Source organism: Leopardus geoffroyi, chromosome B4 (genome assembly GCF_018350155.1).
Source record: "Leopardus geoffroyi isolate Oge1 chromosome B4, O.geoffroyi_Oge1_pat1.0, whole genome shotgun sequence".
NCBI lineage: Eukaryota > Metazoa > Chordata > Mammalia > Carnivora > Felidae > Leopardus > Leopardus geoffroyi.
The window spans coordinates 82977212-82996739 of NC_059341.1; the positions used below are offsets into that span (position 1 = coordinate 82977212).

The 19528-nt window shown below is 49.1% G+C and overlaps 2 protein-coding genes across 5 annotated transcripts; one reads left to right on the plus strand and one right to left on the minus strand.

Annotated features, from left to right (window-relative positions):
- The first annotated feature begins 53 nt into the window (after positions 1-53).
- Positions 54-4533, plus strand: LOC123591118 (transmembrane protein 198-like). 4 transcript variants are annotated; one of them, XM_045464909.1, is made up of 5 exons: positions 54-292; positions 1299-1558; positions 2150-2731; positions 3146-3306; positions 3428-4533. In XM_045464909.1, the coding sequence occupies exons 2-5, from the start codon at positions 1384-1386 to the stop codon at positions 3563-3565; spliced, it is 1056 nt and encodes a 351-aa protein (XP_045320865.1). In that variant the 5' UTR covers positions 54-292; positions 1299-1383; the 3' UTR covers positions 3566-4533. The 4 variants fall into 4 exon arrangements, with proteins under 4 accessions (XP_045320865.1, XP_045320867.1, XP_045320866.1 ...); XM_045464910.1 differs by having other exon boundaries at positions 56-292; positions 3149-3306; XM_045464911.1 differs by lacking the exon at positions 1299-1558.
- Positions 4534-4728: 195 nt separating this feature from the next.
- MMP19 (matrix metallopeptidase 19) lies at positions 4729-10370 on the minus strand. The gene is made up of 9 exons (XM_045464907.1): positions 10129-10370; positions 9725-9810; positions 8687-8817; positions 8235-8450; positions 7504-7749; positions 6945-7070; positions 6183-6347; positions 5893-6020; positions 4729-5713 (listed from the first exon to the last, which is right to left on the minus strand). The coding sequence occupies exons 1-9, from the start codon at positions 10216-10218 to the stop codon at positions 5258-5260; spliced, it is 1644 nt and encodes a 547-aa protein (XP_045320863.1). The 5' UTR covers positions 10219-10370; the 3' UTR covers positions 4729-5257.
- Between the last annotated feature and the right edge of the window lie 9158 nt (positions 10371-19528).

A 19528-nucleotide genomic window follows, 5' to 3' on the forward strand; every position in this document is an offset into this window, starting at 1 on the left:
TCCCCCCACACATAGGGAAAAGAGTTGGAGGGGCCCGCCCCGTGATGTCACCCCCACTCCCCCACCCTCACACACACACCCTGTCCCCTTCCTCTACCCCCTAGGCTGATTGCATTTAGCTCTCAGGGCTTGGGCTACGACTTGCAAGAGTTTAGGGGGGCAACGAACAGAGTGGCCCTGGGGGTGCCCACGCCCGACAGCCGCCCCCACGCCTAGGACCTCCGGGCAAGGATGCAGCAGGGGGGTTAGGGAAGCACTTCTACCCCCTCCTCTCCTGAGTCCTGGCAGGGTGGTGAGTAGTTAACACTCCTTCCCCAACCCTCTCCTTATTTAGGGTCCCTAGACTTCCAAGCGGATTGAGGTGAGGAGCCCCAGGGATTCCCCACGCCAACCCTCCAGCCTGTTAGGACCTTGATGTCCAAAAGAAGACAGATGAAAGTGCCTGCATCCACCCTACCCCACTCCCACAGTGCTCCCAAAACCAGCCCTTCCTTGGTGTTCTCCTTTCAGAAACTGAATTCAAACCCCACTGGCAACCCTGACACCCCTGGGGAAAGGGGGGGGGGGGAGGAAAAGTCCCACCAGTGTCCTGAGGGGAGGAGCAAGAGGCTACCAGGATGTGAGATGTCTGCGGGCAAGGTGCCTGCTTAGTCCAAAAGGGACCATGGGAATTGGACTGTGGCCGGATACCCCTTCCCCCAACTTAACTCCATCTACCTGTGAAGCGGAGGCTTCAGAACCTTGACAAAGTGCGGGAACTGTCTCTGATTCCTTGTCCCAAACTTTTTTGATATGCTTCTTTTTACGTCTTCCTTCCCTGGGGTTGGAGCAGCTGTCCAGAGACCCCACTATGACTCATTCTCTCCTGTTTCTCCTCCTCCCCCCCAGGATTAACCCCACCTTTCCCAGTCCGGTAGGGTCGTATTGAGTTCCAGCTGCAGATTGGGCAAGCTTTGTTTTTAGCTCGAACAGGCGGCTGAACCTTCAGTTCCCAGTCCCACTAATGCCCCTGGGCCCCTCCTTCCACCCACTTAGGACTTCTGACTCTTCCCACCCTGGAAAGCTAGGGAACAGTCTCATTACCTTATGAGATTTTAGTTTAAGTTTCACTTAGTGTCCTTGTTTCAGAGGTTAGTAAAGAGACAGCCAGCTCCCCTTGACCCACTCCTGTAGATTTTTTCAGTTACCCCAGCAAGTCCATGCTCCCTCCTGAAATGGGCCTTTCTTCGTAAGAAATAGAGGTACAGAATCCTCAAGATTCATGGGCACCTAAGTTCCTGCCCCCTACCCCCTTGCAGGTTTCCCAACCCCCTCAAGACATTCATGGATGGATGAGAGGAGCTGACACTGACCTTCCCCTCTGTGATCACCTTTTCTTCAGCCATGGAGGAAGCCTTGCTGCCCCTGGCCATGACCTCTGACCCCAGGCCCTTTAATCAACAACTCCCAGAGCCTCCAGACCCAAGATGTGTCTTGGAACCCCAGGACAATCCTGAACTGGCACCCGCCCTGGTGTGTGCTCTTTGCTGCTGCTTTGGAATCATCTACTGCTGCTTCGGTGAGGGCAGGGCCAGGATTCTGGGGGGCAGCTGCCCAAGACTCTCACCCTCAAGGATGATGGGAACTTTCTTCTTTGCTCCTAGGCCACCTCTACTCCTCTATTAGGGGATGCCTACCTTCAGTATAGCCCCTGCTGCTCTTGCCAGCTCTTCTTGTCCACCCCCCACACACACACATCCATGCCCCCTGACTCTGACCCCTGGCAACTATCACTTGCTTCACCCTTCCCTCCTACCTCAAAACTCCATTCCCACATTATCCTCCATGATTCTTCAACCCTTCCCCAATAACCTGAATCAGCCTGTGCTGATTCCTTCTGCCATCCCTGGAAGGACTAAACCTTTTTTCTATAGTTATTTCCCTCAACATATCCATCTTTCCTCCTAATTTTTCCTCCCACCCCTCACAGGTTTTGAAAGGTCCCTGCCCTCCCTGAGATGATCCCTTTTTACCCCTTGCCTTGTGGTCCCTAGGTTGCTGCTCCTGTCTTCTGCTCCTCATTAGCCACTCCTCTCCCTTGTAATTCATCAGAGCCATCCCTGTAGATGCCCCCTTTCTGTCTCTCAGTGCCTCCTGCCTCCCTTCCCAGGCTACCGCTGCTTCAAGGCAGTAATGTTTCTCTCGGGCCTGCTGTCAGGAGCTCTGGTGATCTTCCTGCTGTGCCACAAGGAGCGAGTGCTAGAGACACAGCTGAGCCTGGAGGTGAGCGCGGGCATTGCGCTGGGCATCGGACTCCTCTGTGGCCTGGTCACCATGTTGGTTCGCAGCGTTGGGCTCTTCCTGACTGGTCTCCTGCTAGGCCTAACCCTGGGTGCCGGGGCCCTGCTGGGCACAGAGCCCATCTACCAACCACCTTCAGCCTGGGTGCCAGCTGGGGGGCTGGTGGGGCTGGCACTGCTGGGAGCCCTGCTCACGCTTCGGTGGCCACGTCCATTCACGGTTCTGGGCACGGCCCTGCTGGGTGCTGCGGTGCTGGTGGCCTGTGCTGACTACTTCCTAGAGGGGCTGGCACTGGGCAGTCGGCTGGGCCAACGCTTGCAGGCACTTCCAGCCTTGCCTCCTCTCTGCTGGTATAGCTGGGTCTTGCTGGGCACCTGGCCAGCCCTGGGGGCCCTTGGGGCCCTGGCCCAGTGGAAGCTCATGGATGAGGAACATGGAGGCCACGCCAATGGTGAGTTAGTGCCATGGTACAGAAGCAGCTAACCTGTGCCCATGTCCCCAGTTCCCAGACTTGATGGGAGGGAAGAGGGGGGAAGTGTCTAAGGTGAATGGGGCAGGGCATTGAAAGAAAGTTAGAGTTGGAGGAACCAACGGTCTGGGTGAGAATGAGGAAAAATTGTCAGAGGGAATAAGGAGAAGTTAGTTACTGGGGACCGTTACAGAAGGAAAGGAATATCTCAGGGAAGTCCAGAAGGAAAGTGTAGGAGGATTCCAAAGAAGAGTTTCTTTTAGAATAACCAGGGGAAAGATGAGGTTTGAGAGACCCAGAACAGGAAGAACAAATGGGTTTCTGTAGAGGGTGAGTGTGTTTGGGGGTGGGATTTAGGGTCTAAAGAGGCCTGAGTCTGTATTGCCCCCTCCCAAGCAGTGGTCTTGAGCCACCAGCGAAGGCATCTTCAACTCCTTCGGATCCGCCAGCAAGAGGCCAAGTGGCACCGAACATCCCCTGGGGTGGGGCTCTATGAGGGCAGTTACCGGCGCCAGCTCCCCCACAACGGCCGGAGCCCTGCTGATAGTCTGGCTCCTGTGAGTGAGGGGAGGGGCACACCTGGGGATGGGGCAGAGGGCACTCAGGGATGGTCAGGGTGGGAGGGGGGGCTCTGACCTAGGCCCTTCCTTCTGCCTTCTCTGCCCTGTGCCTCTCCAGAGTTATCTCCAGAGCCTTCGAGAGCGCCAACTGGGACCAGGCACCCGGGCCACAGCCCCCCACACCGTCCTGGACTTGGATTCTGACTGTGGTTCCACTGTACCCCTCACCACACCTCCTGGTTCCACCCATACCTGAGCCTAAACCTCCACTGAGGCTTCCACCCCAGCAAGAGCCTGGGAACACCCAAATGTGCAAGGCCTGAGCCCACAGGACACACACACAAACTTCCCCACCTCTCAGACTGGGGATAGAATCTGTACTCCAACCCAGACCAACCCTGTAGGGATATGTTTCAGGGACAGGTAAAGGAGAATCTTGTGGGGAGGGGAGAAGAATGGAAGTAGGAGAACCTACCTCTTCCAAAAATAGAGGTGCCCTGGTCCCTAAAGTAACTGACTTTCTAATTCCCTTTAAACCAAGGAGAGCCCTTACCCAAATAGCCTTTTATATACTTGCCTTGGTGTGCCTCACAATGGTAAAATAAGGAGTTTTGTTGTTTTAAGACCTATTGAAAATCAGGAAGCCCACTAAAGCACTTGATAGCTTTTTGATGGGGAGAAGGACACAGAGGAACTCTAGGATCACCTAATCCCTAGGCCTCTCTCATTAAAAGGTAGTTGGCTTCCTGGTTAGCCTTTACTCCCGAGTCCCATAGGCTCAAGCCTCCTTCTCCTACCTCAGTTGGGAGTACTGTCCTCCATGGTGCTTCCTTTTCCCTCCTCAATGTAGGGAAGACGATGGGGCAATGTATGGAACAGCACCTGCCTCCCCCAAAAGCTGGCTATTTGCCCCAAGGAGAAAGCATTGGCCCACATGCCAGAGTCTTGCCCTTTTGCCCAAAGTAGCCTGGTCTTCAAGGCTGCACAGGAGACAAGTGCCTTCTCTGCTTCTCATTGTAGGTGATGCTAATCTCCTTAACTAGAACTTTGTCCCACCCACTAACCCATTCTAACTCTCCCTCCTCTGATTCTCCCGCTCAAAGTCTGTTCCCTGGTTCCCCAGACAGCATGAAGGAAGATATATTCCTCCCCCGGGCAACAAAGCTAGGATGGGAGGGAAGAAGAATATGGGAGCACGTGAATAAAATGGCATTGAACACTGAACCAGGGAGTCCAGCCTCTGCTGTTGCTGTTTTTTTCTTTTTCTTTTTCTTTTTTTTTTTTTTTTTTTGCATCCCCAGTTAGCCAGACTGACAAGTCCTCTGTCCCCTAAAGGTCTGATATGATCTTATCAGATTGGACAACGGTACACACAGCTACACACACACACAGCCCGAGGAAGAACTGTTCTGTCCTCCCTAATGAACATGGAGTTAGCCTTTATTAAGCACAAATGTGCCAGACACTGTGCCATATACTTCACAAATAGTATTTCATTTAATGCAATAACCCTGCAGGATTGGTATCCACCTTATTTTGCAGATGGGGAATCTGAGGCTCCGTGAGGTTAATTAACTTGTCCAAAGTCATCAGCAAGTAAATGTGATTCTCAAGTGTTCCAAAGCCCTTGCTCATTTTACTGGCCGTGCTGTTTCCTTGCACTTTATCTAGGAAGAACAGGACCCAGGCATTTAGCTTCCCAGCTTTGCTGCCTATAAGCCAGGGGCCTGAGTGGTGCCTTCCTTCTACCACTGTCTTCCAGAGAATAGATAACACAGCTGGAAGTGCTATCTAGGATGGAGGAAAAATGTCTAGAGGCTGACCCAGAGTTAGGGAGTCACTGCCCAGGAGGGAAAGAGCACAGAGGAGTGGTGGCTAGGAGTTAGAGGCCTGGGGTCTACGGCATGCCCCTGGTGCAGCCCTCCTGCCTAGTGAGCAGACATTTGCTTCACATCTTGTCATCTGTGAGGGTGACATTACCAGGGAATGAAAGGGTGGTGGAGACTGTGGCTGAGGGGGTAATGTCCAAGATTGGGTCTCTGGGTGGGGGGGCTGTGTTCAAGGTGGTATCTGTGGCTGAGGAAGTGGTATCCAAGTTTGTTCCTATGGCTGAGTTGTCAGTCCCTGAAGGAGTGGTGTTCCCACCCAATGGAGTATTGTCTGAGGTCTGGGGACGACAGTGCATCCAATTGTGGGCAGTATCTCTGGGATAGCCTTTCTCTACTCGAAGCTGCTGGTTGAGGCGCCAGTACTGTTTACCCTTGAAGAAGTAGACATGGCCATCCCGCCAACCCATAGCAGCAGAGGGCTGGTCTGGCACTCCTGTAAACAATCCCTTGATTGGTTTAGGGTAGTGGCTGAAGTCAGTTCGGGCCAGCTCGTCCCACTGCCAGTACCCGGAGCCCTAGGTGTGGGGTGGGTAGGGAAGAGAAGAGGATGAGGAGAGAGCTTAAGGATCCCCAGAGGTCTAACCCCAACCCACCGCAGCTGCAGATGATCTCCCCTCAACAGCAAGTTGGCTTCTCAGTGTGAGGTAGCCCACCCCTCCTAAGAAGCTGTTTGCCCTTGCTTTGAACTGTTTACCTTAAAGAGGAACACCTTTTTGTTGAAAGGCCAATAGAGAGCTGCATCCAGGTGGGGGTCTACCCTATTCAGCTTCTTGGGAAAGCCAGGAGACATCTTGAAATTAATATAGCGCCACACCTTGTCTCCTGAGTGCATGTAAGGAAAGAACAAGTCATCTCTGTCTTCAGGTGATAGCTTTCGGTCCTCCCATTCCACCCTTCCAGGAACTTCTCATCTCTCCCTCCCTTTTATGGCTTCTTTAATGGTAGGCCCTCCTCAGGTAACACACTGTAAACTAGTCCCTTTACCCTTAAAGAAGTGAATCCATTGTGTTCGAGGAGAGTAGACAGCAGCATCTAGGTTTCCTGGGAGCCCCTCCCAAAGGGCAGACACTTGGAACAAGGGACCCAGCCCTGAATCTGTCACAGTCCACACGTAGTTCCCCTTGAAGGCATAAGTCTTCCCGCGGGGCCCTGAGAGCAAAAGTGTGTCAAGTCAAAAAGAGATGGGTCAAATAAAGACTTGTGGATACCTCAGACAAGCTGATAATCTGCCTTCATCCCACAGGCTGTTCCCTCAGAAATTCACCTAACATTAATTCAAAGAGAAGATTAAAGGTAGAGAAGGAAGACTCCGTGTTCAGCCTCTTTGCTGTTCAGAGCAGTTTAGCTCTGAACAATGAAACAAAAGCCCTGCAGATAGCTGCTCCCCTTTGGGGACCTCACCTTCCATTCCAATAGCTTCCAAGTTGTCCTTCCATGCATGTATAACACGCTCTCTAATAGACATTCCAGTAAATATAGTTTTCTCCATCTTGCTAGATTACCAGATGTGTTTTAGTGACTCTTATAGGGAGGCAACCGAGGTAAATGCCTGCCTAACCCACCTTTAATTTGGCTCTGAAGCCTCCCTCCCCATGCCACATGCCTCCTTCCATGGCCACTAACCTCTGCTGGGTATCTAACCCCTGTTGCTCATGCTGAGGTTCCATGTCATTCCCATTTGTCCAAGTCTCAAGTGAGTGGGCTGCTGCCACTGCCCACCTATAGCCTGAAAGGGAAGGGCCTCACCCAGCATCACAGCATCCAGTTCACCACTGCAGGGGTCTGGCATGGGACTGGGTTCTGTAGGCACGTGTGGTACAGTGGGGAGCTCCATCTCTTCTTCCTCATCCTCTGTCTCTGGGCTCTTCTTCCCTGGAAGGTAGCATGATGCTGTTCAAGGAGAGAACTCATAGCAACTGACCTCCCCCCACTCTTCTGTAAGTTTGGCTCAGAGGCCCTGTATAAAGGGGAAAAGGGAATCCTAGAGCGTTTCTCTTGATGGGAAGCAAGATCATATTGATATCAATTGATAGTGTTGACGGGCACCAGAAAGGGAGAAGGAAGTTTGCTGGAATATTCATTCTTCATCCCCAAGAAAGGGCAAGAGGGGAGAGAGGCCTGGAAGGAAGATCAGACATGGAAGTGTCAGAAAAACAGCTGCTGAAAATGAAGATGCCTGAATAACTGGGTAGGAGGAAGAGAAGAAGACAAGTCAGTTCCTGCCACGGAGGTTAGACCTGTCTCTATAAGCCTGAAGAGATGCTGGTCACACTGACCCTCATGATCACCGGGGGAAAAGACTAACCATATAGAGCCTGAATCCCTGCCACATCATCCGGGTGCAGCTTGAAGTGGGGCCGATAACCAGCATAGACAGGGGCCATGAGGGCCTGTGTATATCGGGAGTGCCCAAGCCCCAGGGCATGGCCCAGTTCGTGGGCTGCAATGATGCGCAGGTTCACTCCCCGGTAAGTCCGCTCTGTCCAGAGTTCATCTTCATCAAAGTGCACACTGCCCAGCTCTGGGATGTCAGCATGGGCCAGGACCCTCCCTGGACAAAGGCAAGGGTGAACAGGAATGAGGTCAGAGTCTCCTAGGCTAGAGCATCCCCTGCCTGTTACAAACCCCAATTTCTCCATTCCCTTAAAATTCCATCTACTTTCAGTCTCCTGCATGCCTCTCTCTCTCTCACCTTTCAGATCCCCTGTCATCACCCACTTCTCTCTGGGATGCCCATCACTCTGTTTCTGTACCTCCCAACCACTCTCTTCTCTCCGGCCCAATCCTCTCTGAGATGTGCCTTGAGAAGGGGAACTTAGACCAAGGAATAAGACATAACCTTCAAAGAGGAGGCTTGATAAGGCCCCAGGGAAGTGACCAACTGCTCCCCAAAGGAATATTAGAAGGTAGTTAGAGAGTGTAGGGTGCAGTTGGACATAGGCGGCAGACTGAACATTAAGGTTCCAGAGTCACTAGCTCAAGGGGACAGAGATAATCTCGAGGTCTGTGATGGGGGAGCCAAGAGCTGGTACCTACCAGGCCCATCAAAGGAATTGGAGCAGTATGGGCTCTGGCGGCCATGGAAGGAGAGGCGGATGTCAGCCCAGCCAGCCTGCACCTCGCGGAAGGTCAGGGGAGCCACATTGCTCCAGTACTGGAAAGCTTGAAGCAGGGCTGCCCGGGCTGTGTGGGGTGGGAGGGTGGAAGGCAGGTTCAAGATGCGGAAGGTCAGGTGCTTCTTTCTCCAGCGGCCTGGTTATTAGACCAGAAAATAGGTTAGAAACACAGATCCCCTGCCAGCCCCAGAAAGATCCCCTGACTCTGGGCATTCATTCAGCAAAGCTATGTCTCCAGGCAGGTGATGATCAGGTAATCACCAGGTGATCATCCATTCAACACTGAGCTGGGCCAGGCTGTCCCAATGTCACCTGTACTCCAGAGCCATGCCACCCCCTCCTTTCCCTCCCTTTCCCAGTCTCAGTTCTCACCCAGCAGGAGGTATTTAAGGGTCTTCTGGTTGAAGGGGTCCTCCAGGCCACAACGGGGCTGCCTCATGCGGGCCCTTGTGGCATCATCCAGCTGACCTGACACTGGCAGCTCAGATGCTTCCTGAAAAGCTCTGAGAAGAGGAAGAATGATGGGCCCAGCAGAGCAGGGGAATCTGGAATGACTGGAAACTGAGGAAAGCTCTCTGGCCACCTGCTGCCCAAAGTGGTAGCAGAGAATGGCACAGAATCTCTGAAGCTGATGGGGTCACTCTAGTATCCAGTCCTCATAACTAGAACTTTCTCTCCAGTTCTGCAGAAATAGCGATACTCCAGCTGCATCTCCCCATCTTCCATCTCTTATTTGTGTTAGGTTTCCCTCAGGTGTAGCCCTCTTCCCCTACAATTTCTAACCTTCTCCTGAGGAAGTGTCCCGTCCCCCTGCTCTGGAGACTCTCCCACCTCTGATCCCACCTGAGGGCCTGTCCTCCCTCAGCCTTCTCCTCCTGGCTAGACACCCCCCCCCCCCAGCCCAGCCTGCTCTGGGGCAATTTCATCCCATAGGCATGTCAGGCATCATGGTTTTTGAAGGGACTGTAAACCTAACCGAAAGCAGAAAGAAAAACTATCCGTTAGATCCAAAATATAAAAAGAAAACTTCAAAATATAAGTAAATGCTGACTTAAAAGTCTACAAAAAGCAACATCATGTCAACAACTCAACTCCAATTCAACCCAACTCATAGCTTTACATACAAATCATACTTCATGTGGGATGTCACTAATAGTATATTGGATATGATGTGGAATGGAGCCCCCAAAGCGATGTTTAGGGCTTAGGAAGACCCAATGACTGCTCCTCATCTTTGATCCCCATCTCACTCCACACCCCACCACCCAAACTGTGGTGTGTCCTATTCCCTAGATCCCTGACATGGATTTGGGTCAGGCAGAAGTGGGCCTGGGGAGAGGAAGAGATGAGAAGAAGGAAAGATGACGTTGCAACCTCAACCTTTACAGCATGTGCCTTATGACCTCTCACCTCAGAGCCTCCGTGATATCTTCTGGCTTGAAGTCATCAGGTCCTTCGAGAGGCTTCTGTAGGTATCCATACTGCAACAGGTAATCCTATGATGGGGGTCAGGGTAAGCAGAATAAAGAGGGAGTTAGTCTTAGGGTAAAGCTTCTCAGTGATCTAACAGATCCATAAGGATAGGGGAGGACAGACATGGAAGGATTAAAGGAGAGAGGCACCTTCGGGAAGGGGCTCAGGTAGAACAAAGGCAAGGAGTGGGAGATGGGCCAGAATAGATCATAAAGTAGAGGAAGGAAGGGAGAGGCACGTTGAAGTTCAGGATGGAGGCCTGGATGGGACTGTGGCGCAGTACCCCGATCCCTTCCTAGGCCTTGGTCCCTCTTTCCCCAGGAGGGGTGTGGAGAACTCACCACGGCTGCCTCCTTCCCTGAAGGCCCCAGGGTCCGGCCTGAGACTGTCATAAGGAGTAGGAAGCCCAGCCATAGCCACTGCCAGTTCATGGTCCCACTAGGCAGGAACTCCAGAGGCTGTTCTTGTCCTCTGCCCTGAGATTTCTGGGAGCCTGGGGAGTAGGGCTTGGTGGGGGGCTCTTGCCTCCAGTTCTTTCCACTCTCCAGTCTCTGGCCCTCTTTACAAAACTTAAGGGGAGGGGAATTGGGGGGAGTGGCAGTGGGAGGTGACTAAGCCCAGAGGTATGTTGCAATTCTCCATTAACCCCTGCCCTGCCACAGAGCTTCCATCAAGAAGGGCCCCCAGCCCATTCCCACAGGGTCCTCTGCTGGAGATGGGAAGACTTTTCATACTGCCCTGCCCCAGGGGTGGGCATCCTGGCAGGATGAGAAGCAGAGTCCCTGCAGAGCTAGGGATGGGGACCATGGCTATCCCCTGGAGTTGGACATTCCTGTGCCCCAGGAACCCTGGGCAGCAAACCCCTCATCTTCAACATTCATAGGTCCCTGTCTGCTCTAGGATAGGAAAAAAATAAAATAAAAGTGAAGAGGTAGGAAGCAGCTTAGGTGCTTAGGTTTCAGGTGAAGGAATCAGAGATGAGGTCTCAGTTTCTTTGTACTCAAGACCAAATTAGGAATTTAAATGTTCTTGAAGCCTACTTGTGTCTGCTTTAATAAAAAGTCATTATTTCAAGCATTTCATGAGCCCATAATGTCAGGGTGGGGGTGGGGGTTAACAAGGGTACAAAGAAGTAAAAGGCCAGAGCTTGCCCACAGGAAGCTTGTGGAAGCTTGTGGCAAGGCTGACCCAAGTACCCGAAATGAGGGGAACCAGGATGCCAGGCAGGAGATGCCCCATCCTAAGGATCATGGGGCCGTGGGGAGGCTTGCCAAGAAACCAGGCTTTGAAGCCTGGCTAAGAATTGGATGGAGTAAAATGGTACCAAGGGACACGGACAGTGCAGGCCTTGAGTAAAAGTGCAGAGCTGAGAAAAGCCACTGTGCTCACTGAGTGGTTTTCCAGGGTCTGGATTGCTTCATTCACCACTGACTCCCTAGTACCTACTTCAGTCTAACTCAATGCTTCAGGTGGTGCTTAATGAATCTTTGTCAAATAACTGGGGTGGGAGAGTGGTTGGGAGCCAGAGTTTAGAGGGGGTCTTGAGTGCTATTTAAGGAAGAAGTGAAAAACTTACATTTTATTTATGAAAAAAAAAAGTTTATTTTTTATTTTTGAGAGACAGAGAACACATGCTTGTGTGAGAAGGGCCAGGGGGCAGAGAGAGAAGGAGACAGAGAATCCAAAGCAGGCTCTATCAGGGCAAAGCCCAACATGGGGATCAAACCCACAAACCGTAAGATCATGACCTGAGCCAAAGATGGATGTTTAACTGACTGAGCCACCCAGGTCCTGAAAAACTTACATTTTAAAACACTTACTTTGTGCTGGGTGATTTAACTATTATCTCATTTAATTCTCACAACCCTCCTAGGACAGAGGAATTATTCTGGCCTTTTTTTTTTGGACATTTTTTGTAAGAGAAAATGGAGACCCAGAGAGGGAACTTGACTAAGGACACGGAGCTCCCAGTTGATCTAGGCTATATTCAAATCCCTCTGCTGACTCCATAACCCATACTCTTTCCATGCACCACACTAATGACTTTCAGAGTTTTGCTCTTTAAATGTTTAGGGGAAACTTTAGGGGCTCCACTATTACTTATGCATCATACAATGTTGTGCAGGGAAGTAGGGGTAAGACTGGGAGAAAGGGTTACTGAACTCATGTTCTCAGTAGGATCCCAATTCTGAGCCCTTCCCCACACCCTAGGCTATAAGGCTGGCAGGCTACAGGGGGATACTTCACACTCCAGGGTTGAGGTGGGGGAGACGCCTGAGTCATATTGTTTCCTTTGATGACGCTGATCCCCCTGACCCATCCAACCCTCAACTGGGTAACAATCAGCTGACTAAGCCCCAAATGGCCAGTGACAGGCCAGGAAGAACAGAGAGCTTCTGACTGATGAGTGACAAAGGCCATGACTGAAGCCATCACCAAGGCTGATGTCCCCAGGAAATGACAGAGTTTAGGAACCAGCTCCCATTCAGCCCCCCGCAGGGTTCTTTCTAAACCTTGCCCTTCTCTCCTGCTTTCCATCCTCCACCCCTCACTCCCTCTTTTTTTGAGAACAGGACATGGTCCAATTGAATATTATAATTTCTTTCTGATTAAAGTCTTTGCTCTTTTTTCTGAATAAAAGCTATCCTTTGCTCGTTGTCGTAAATTTGGAAAATACCAAAATAAGCAAGGAAGAACACGAAAACCACCACTAAATTCTACGCTTCTACCCAGAAGAGAGTCACTAGCAACATTTTGACTCATTTACTTGAAACTCCGTGGTTCAGCTCTAGCTCCTCCTGCCCAGACTCCGCCCCTGGAGACTGGGGCTGGGATGGAAGAAAAAGTGGTAAGAAATAGAAAAAATAATGGAGGAGGAACAGGAGCTGAGGGTGGTGGGGAGAGAGGAGGATGCAGGCAGGAGGATATGAAAGAAAGGAGATGAATGTGATAGCAGACTACTCTCTCCTCTCCCACATAAGTAAAAAACAAAAACGAAAACAAAGACAAAAACAAACAGAACAGGGCAGACGCTTAAGACTGTGTGACAGCATGTTAGTGAGATGATTATTATTATGAAAAGTAGGTGCTCACTCTGGCCTGCCTTGGAAGGCCCCGGGGGAATGAAACCACATTCTAGATGCTAAGAAGCCAGGAGAGAATAAACTAGTAAAAGCTGCCAAATAATTTACCTCATTTAAATCTCAACAACCAGGCTGGTATTATCACCTTCTTACAGAAAAGGAAACCGAGTGTCTAGTAGGTTACTTCGGGTCACACAGCCAGGAAGCAGCAGAGGCTCGGGCTCAAGCTATGATGATGTGCGCAGCTTCCCAAGAGTTTCCACACGCACCCAAACAAAACCCCCCTACAGAGCCAGGAGCTGCAGGCGGGGCATCTGGTCAAGGATTGCATGACTAACTCTTCCCATAATGGCATGGTGACCACCCCTTCCGCCAGCCCCCACCCCCTGAGCCAGGCTGGCCAGCTCTTTTTGCCTCTGAATTTGTCATCTCTCACTGGGGGAGATATGGGGATGTGTGCAAAGGGTTAGGACATGTGGGCTGCCTGCCCCCAAAAGAGAACAGGAGTCTGAGAGAAAGAACTCCCAAGTTCTTTGGCTTGCTTGCTCCCTTCCTGCAAACTAGTTTCCCTCTCTGCCCACAAATTGTGGTGGAAGAGTTTATATAGAAATATTATTAATTAAAATATTTGAAACGGTAGCAGGAGGAAGTAGGTTAGATTCTGAGAGTATTTTCTAGTGATCAGGGGCCATGGGGCAAAAGTTTGCAGAAGTCTCTAAATCCAAGAGAAGCCAATGTGTAAACCACCACCCACCCTCTCCGACAGCTACCCTTACCCGAATGGGGTGGCTCCTAGGGCTGGACATCCTGGTATAAGGGTAAGTCTGGGAACTGAAACTGGAAACTGGAGGTGAGAAAAACATAAGATATAACTCATGGGCACAGATACTGCTCTTGATTTAGAGAAATGTGGTGTTAGCCTCTGGCCTGTTTCCCCTGAGCCCTGAGAGAATCAGGAGAGAGGGAACTTTCCCTGGCTGAATGGGATTGAGTTTTCCAAGCTGTTACCCTGGAAACCTCTGTTTTTAAGAGGACCTCCCTCCCCCCCCCCCCCAACACACACTCCTTTAATTAGTCGTGAGTTCCTAGAAGCCAGATGGGAAGCAATGGGCTAGATCGTGCACAGCTGGAACTGGTTAGTGACAGGAGAAGTGGGAAGGGTTTGGAGATGGCTCATGGCCTGGGCCAGCTCATTCTGTTCCCAGGATGCTCCAGACTTCCTTAGAAACCTACAAACATTCCCCTATCGGGCATTCCCACCCACCCTTAGCTCTTCAAACATGCACCCACTGGGGCACTGGCCTGAACTGGCTCAGCTGAGAGGACATCAGACCCAAATCCTTAAGTTCTTTAGTTCCTGTGAGGGAGACCAAGATCTGCTCCTTGACCCCAATTCACAGAAGAAAGTATTATCCCACAGCACTCCCCTGGAGATTGCTGGAGGCTTCTGCTGGTTATACCATTACCCAGGACAGTGCCAAAAGGATGCATGAAGGGATCAATGCTAGCCTCCAGAATAAGGAGGGGAGTAGAGGAATAAAAAGCTTAAGTGGGAGCACCTGGCTAGTTCAATCAGTACAGCATACACTCTTTTTTTTTTTTTATGTTTATTTATCCTTGAGAGAGAGAGAGACAGAACAAGAGCAAGGGAGGGGTAGAGAGAGAGACAGAGACATAGAATCAGAAGCGGGCTCTAGGATCTGAGCTGTTAGCACAGAGCTCAACACGGAGCTTGAACTCATGAGCCGTGAGATCATGACCTGAGCCGAAGTCAGACACTTAACGGACTGAGCCACCCAGGCATCCCTATAGAGCATACACTCTTGATCCTGGGGTCCTGAATGCAAGCCCCACATTGGGTATAGAGTTTACTTTTCTTTTTAAGTTTATTTATTTATTTATTTATTTATTTATTTATTTTGAGAGAAAGAGCAACCATGAACAGGGAAGGGGTGGAGAGAGAGAGAATCGCAAGCAGGGTCTGCACTGCTAGTGAGAACCCACAAACCGCGAGATCATGACCTGAGCCGAAATCAAGGTTCAGACGCTTAACCAAATGAGCCGTCCAGGCGCCCTCAAGTTTACTTTTTCTTTTTGAAGTGACTAAATTAAAGGGGAAAAAAAGCTTAAGTGTTCTTTCAGCATCTAGGATTATAACGAAATGATGATATCACAAAGGATTTTTGCTCCTTCTGGGAATGACTATTTTTTCCTTAATGAAAACCAAACTAATTTTTATTGTTTTTCGCAAGGGCAGTAAGATATGGGGAAACACTCTGGCCTCCTGATCTCACTTTGTGATCCCAGGAAACAGATCTGTCGTAATGTTTGGGGACTGTCACGGGCCTGGAAAGTTCATGTTTGGCTCCCTTATGTATTGGCAAAAAGCTCTGATAGGGGTTTGGCAAAGGAAGGACTTCAGCACTCACTTCCCCCTTTGAAGAGGGTAGTAACTAGATGGGGGAAAGGAGACCCAGGGATAACCCAGTTCTGCATCCACCAGGCCAGCAACCGCAGAGAGGGCAGGGGGTGGGGGGGTTGGGGAGGGCGGGGTAAGAAGGCTGTGCTTGATGCGCGAGGCACGTAGGGAGCAGGCTCTCCTTTGCAGCCCATGTTTTGTTCCTAACTTACTTAAGAAGGATAGTGGAGGGTTCACCAGTCTGGTTCTGTTTTTATTTTTTAGTGAATTCATTAATTGACAATGGGGGAAGTATGTCCGGCAGATAGTGAGGAAGAAAGTGCTAAAGGATTTTAAAGTGTCAAGGGTCAAAGTTCCAGTTTGAGCAGCTGGCAGCTTTGGCATAATGAGCACTACCCCTCAGCTGCGAAAGAAGTTTTCAAAATGGGAACTATAGGGGCGCCTTGGTGGCTCAGTCGGTTGAGCATCTGACTCTTGATTTCAGCTCAGGTCATGATCTCACAGTTCATAGGTTCAAGCGCCGCGTTGAACTCTGCACTGGCAATGCAGAGCCTGCTTGGGATTCTCCTTCTCCCTCCCTCTGTCCCTCCCCCACTTGCTCTCTCCCTCTCAAAATAAATGAAAACAAACTTTAAAAAAATGGGAAATAGAAAAAGATAATGGAAAAAGAAGACTGTGGATCCTAAAGAAGGCTGTATTCTCAGATTTTTTTTTAATCCAGAAGCTATTCTTAATGATGTGTGCATTTGCCTGTTGCCCGTTTTTGTAACACTCCTTAGCGTGTCTGTGCATGTGTGCATATGTGTGTGTGTGTGTGTGTTATTATAGGAGTGATGCTCCATGTTGTAAAAACTTGAGATGGTACATAACTTCCTGCTTTCAAAAAGGAAGCCAGGGGTGCATGGGTGGCTCAGTCAGTTGTCCAACTTTGACTCAGGTCATGATCCCATAGTTCATGGGTTCAAGCCACACACTATCAGCGTGGAGCCTGCTTGAGATTCTCTCTGTCCCTCTCTCTGCCCCTCCCTGGCTCATGCTCTCTCTCTCTCTCTCTGTCTCTCAAAATAAATAAACAAACAAACAAACTTAACAAAACAAAACAAAACAAAAAGGAAGCCAGATATTAGTGGGATAGGAGCACACCGGGAGGAAAGATTTGGAGATATTTAGAAACAGAAGCTGGTGGGGTGCGTGGGTGGCCCAGTCGGTTGAGTGTCGGACATCAACTCAGGTCATGATCTCAAAATCCATGAGTTCAAGCCCCATGTCAGGCTCTGTGCTGACAGCTTGGAGCCTGGAGCCTGCCTCAGATTCTGTGTCTCCCTCTCTCTCTGCCCCTCCCCTGCTCATGCTCTGTCTCTCTCTGTCTCAAAAATAAATAAAAACATTAAAAATTTTAAAAAAGAAAAGAAACAGGAGCTGGAACAGATAGAAAAATATCTAGTTGATCACTGGCCACAAATTAAGGCTGGCCACTGACCAGAGTAGCCATGGTGATCAATAAAATCAGATAAAATTGATAAGCAAGCATGTTAACCCTCTGATATGAGGCCAATGGTGGTGGCCAGAGACAAAAGAGAGTGAAAAAGAAACAAGTAAAAGGGTGAGAACTCAAGGATTCTAAGAATCCTAGCTTGGATTAAGGGCATTTATTTGAGGGCAAGTAGAAAGAGTTGTTTTTCTGACTAATCAAACTGTACCCTTGCAAATAAAAGAACTGACCATTGGCAAAAATTGTATTAATTTGTCATTTGCTGCTTCACTTACTGAATCTATTGGTGTTTCTTAAAATTTCTACCAAAATTCCCCAAGTAGATTATGAAAATACATGCTTAGAGGTTAAAGGTATATGTATGTAAATATGGTGGGAAATTTGTCCATCTCACAATGATTACCTCTTCTCTGTCCCCCTTCCACATGGTCAAATGGGTGACTGCAAGCAGCCATATTTATGCTATGTAAAACTCTGTCCTTCAGACCTGCTAAGTGAACCAGAGATAGACAATGGAGTCAAGCAGTTTTATTCCTCCCAATCCCCCAGGAGTTGGGTCTGAAAAAGAAATACATTTATCTCCTTATGTGACTGGATCTGAAACATGTAAAGCTCAGGCAGTAAGTTGTGGCTATTTTCCGCCTCTCAGGACAAAAACGAGAGGAAGCCTATTGCTAGGAAAGAAACAGAAAACAGAAGGTTGGAGGCAAAAGGAGAGGAGAGACGGGAAGAACACACCTGGGCTCATGATAGCTTCTCTTCTGGTTCCACAAGAACAGATGCATCCTTGCTCTCGGTTCTTTGTAACACAGAGCTATGCTGAATGATGGCCCCCAAACATGTCCATGTCCTAATCCCCAGAACCTCTATATATGTTACCTTGCATGTCAAAAAGGGCTTTACAGGGGCGCCTGGGTAGCTCAATTGGTTAAGCATCTGACTTAGTCTCAGGTCATGATCTCGCAGTTTGTGAGTTCAAGCCCCGCATCGGGCTCTGTGCTGACAGCTCGGAGCCTGGAGCCTGCTTTGGATTCTGTGTCTCTCTCTGTGTCTCTCTCTCTCTCCCTCCCCACTTCACACACACACTCTCTCCCTCTCTCTCTCAAAAATAAAAATATTTAAAAAAGGGGGGGGCTTTACAGATGCGATTAAGGATCTTGCTGTGGGGGATATTCACATGCAAAAAAATGAATCTAGACATACACTTTATACTCTTTACAAAAATTAACTCAAAATGGATTATAGACCTAAATGTAAACATAAAACTATAAAGTTCCTGGGAGAGGGGCGCCTGGGTGGCCCAATAGGTTAAGTGTCCACCTCTTGACTTTGGCTCAGGTAATGATCTCACGGTTTGTGGGTTCAAGCCCTTCATCAGGCTCCGTGTTGGTGGTGCAGAGCCTGCTTTAGATCCTCTCTCTCCCTCTCTGCCCCTCCCTGCTTGTGCTCACTCACTCATGCTCTCTCTCTCAAAAAAAATTAAAAACTTAAAAAAAACTGCTAGGAGAAAACGTAGATGACCTTGAGCATGGCAAAGAATTTCAGAGACAATACCAAAGGCACGATCCATGAAAGAAACAATTAATAAGCTGGACTTCAGTAAAATTAGAAACTTCTGCTGTGAGAAAGACAATGTCAAGAGAATGAGAAGACATGCCACAGGTTGGAAGAAAATATTTGCAGAAGACACATCTGATGAAGGACTGGTATCCAAAATATACAAAGAACTCTTAATAATTCATAATAAGAGGGCCGCCTGGAAGGATCAGGTTGTTGAGAACCTAACTTGAATTTGGCTTAGGTCATGATCTCATGGTGGTGAGATTGAGTCCTGCATTGGGCTCCAAGCTGGGTGTGGAGCCCGCTTAAGATTCTCTCTCTCCCGGGGTGCCTGGGGTGACTCAGTCAGTTAAGCATCTGACTCTTGATTTTGGCTCAGGCCATGATCTCATGGTTCCTGGGGTCAAGCCCCATGTCAGGCTCCATGCTGACAGCTCAGAGCCTGCTTGGGATTCTCTCTCTCCCTCTCTCTGCTCCTTCCCTGCTCATTCTCTCTCTCTCTCAAAAATAAATAAATAAACTTAAAAAAAAAAAAAGATTCTCTCTCTCTCCCTCTGCACTCCCTCTCTTGGGCTCTCTCTCTCTCTCAGAAAAAAAAAAAGGTTAAAACAAGCAGAATCTCATGAAATTTAACTTAATTTAAAATTCAAAAATACTCAGTAATAGGAAAATGAACCATCTGACTTTTTAAAATGGGCAAATGACCTGGACATCTTGTCAAAGAAGGTATAACAGATAGCAAGTAAACATATGAAAACACGTTCAACATCCTATATCATTATGGAGCCGCAAATTACAAACAACAATGAGGTATCACTACACACCAGTTAGAATGGTCAAAATCTAAAACGCTGACACCACCAAATGCTGCCAAGGACGTGGAGCAATAAGAAATCTCATTCATCGCTGGTGGGAATTCAAAATGGTACAGCCACTTTGGAAGACAGTTTGGCAGCTTCTTACATAACTCAACATATTCTTACCATAAAATCCTGCAACCACCCTCCTTGGTATTTACTCAAATGAGCCAAAACTTGTGTCCACACAAAAACCTGAACGTGAATGCTTGTTTATAGCATCTTCACGCATAGTTGCCTAAACTTAGGAGCAATCAACACATCCTTCAGTAAGTGAGTGGATAAATACATTGTAGTGCATCCAGACTGTGGAATATTATTTTTTTTCAA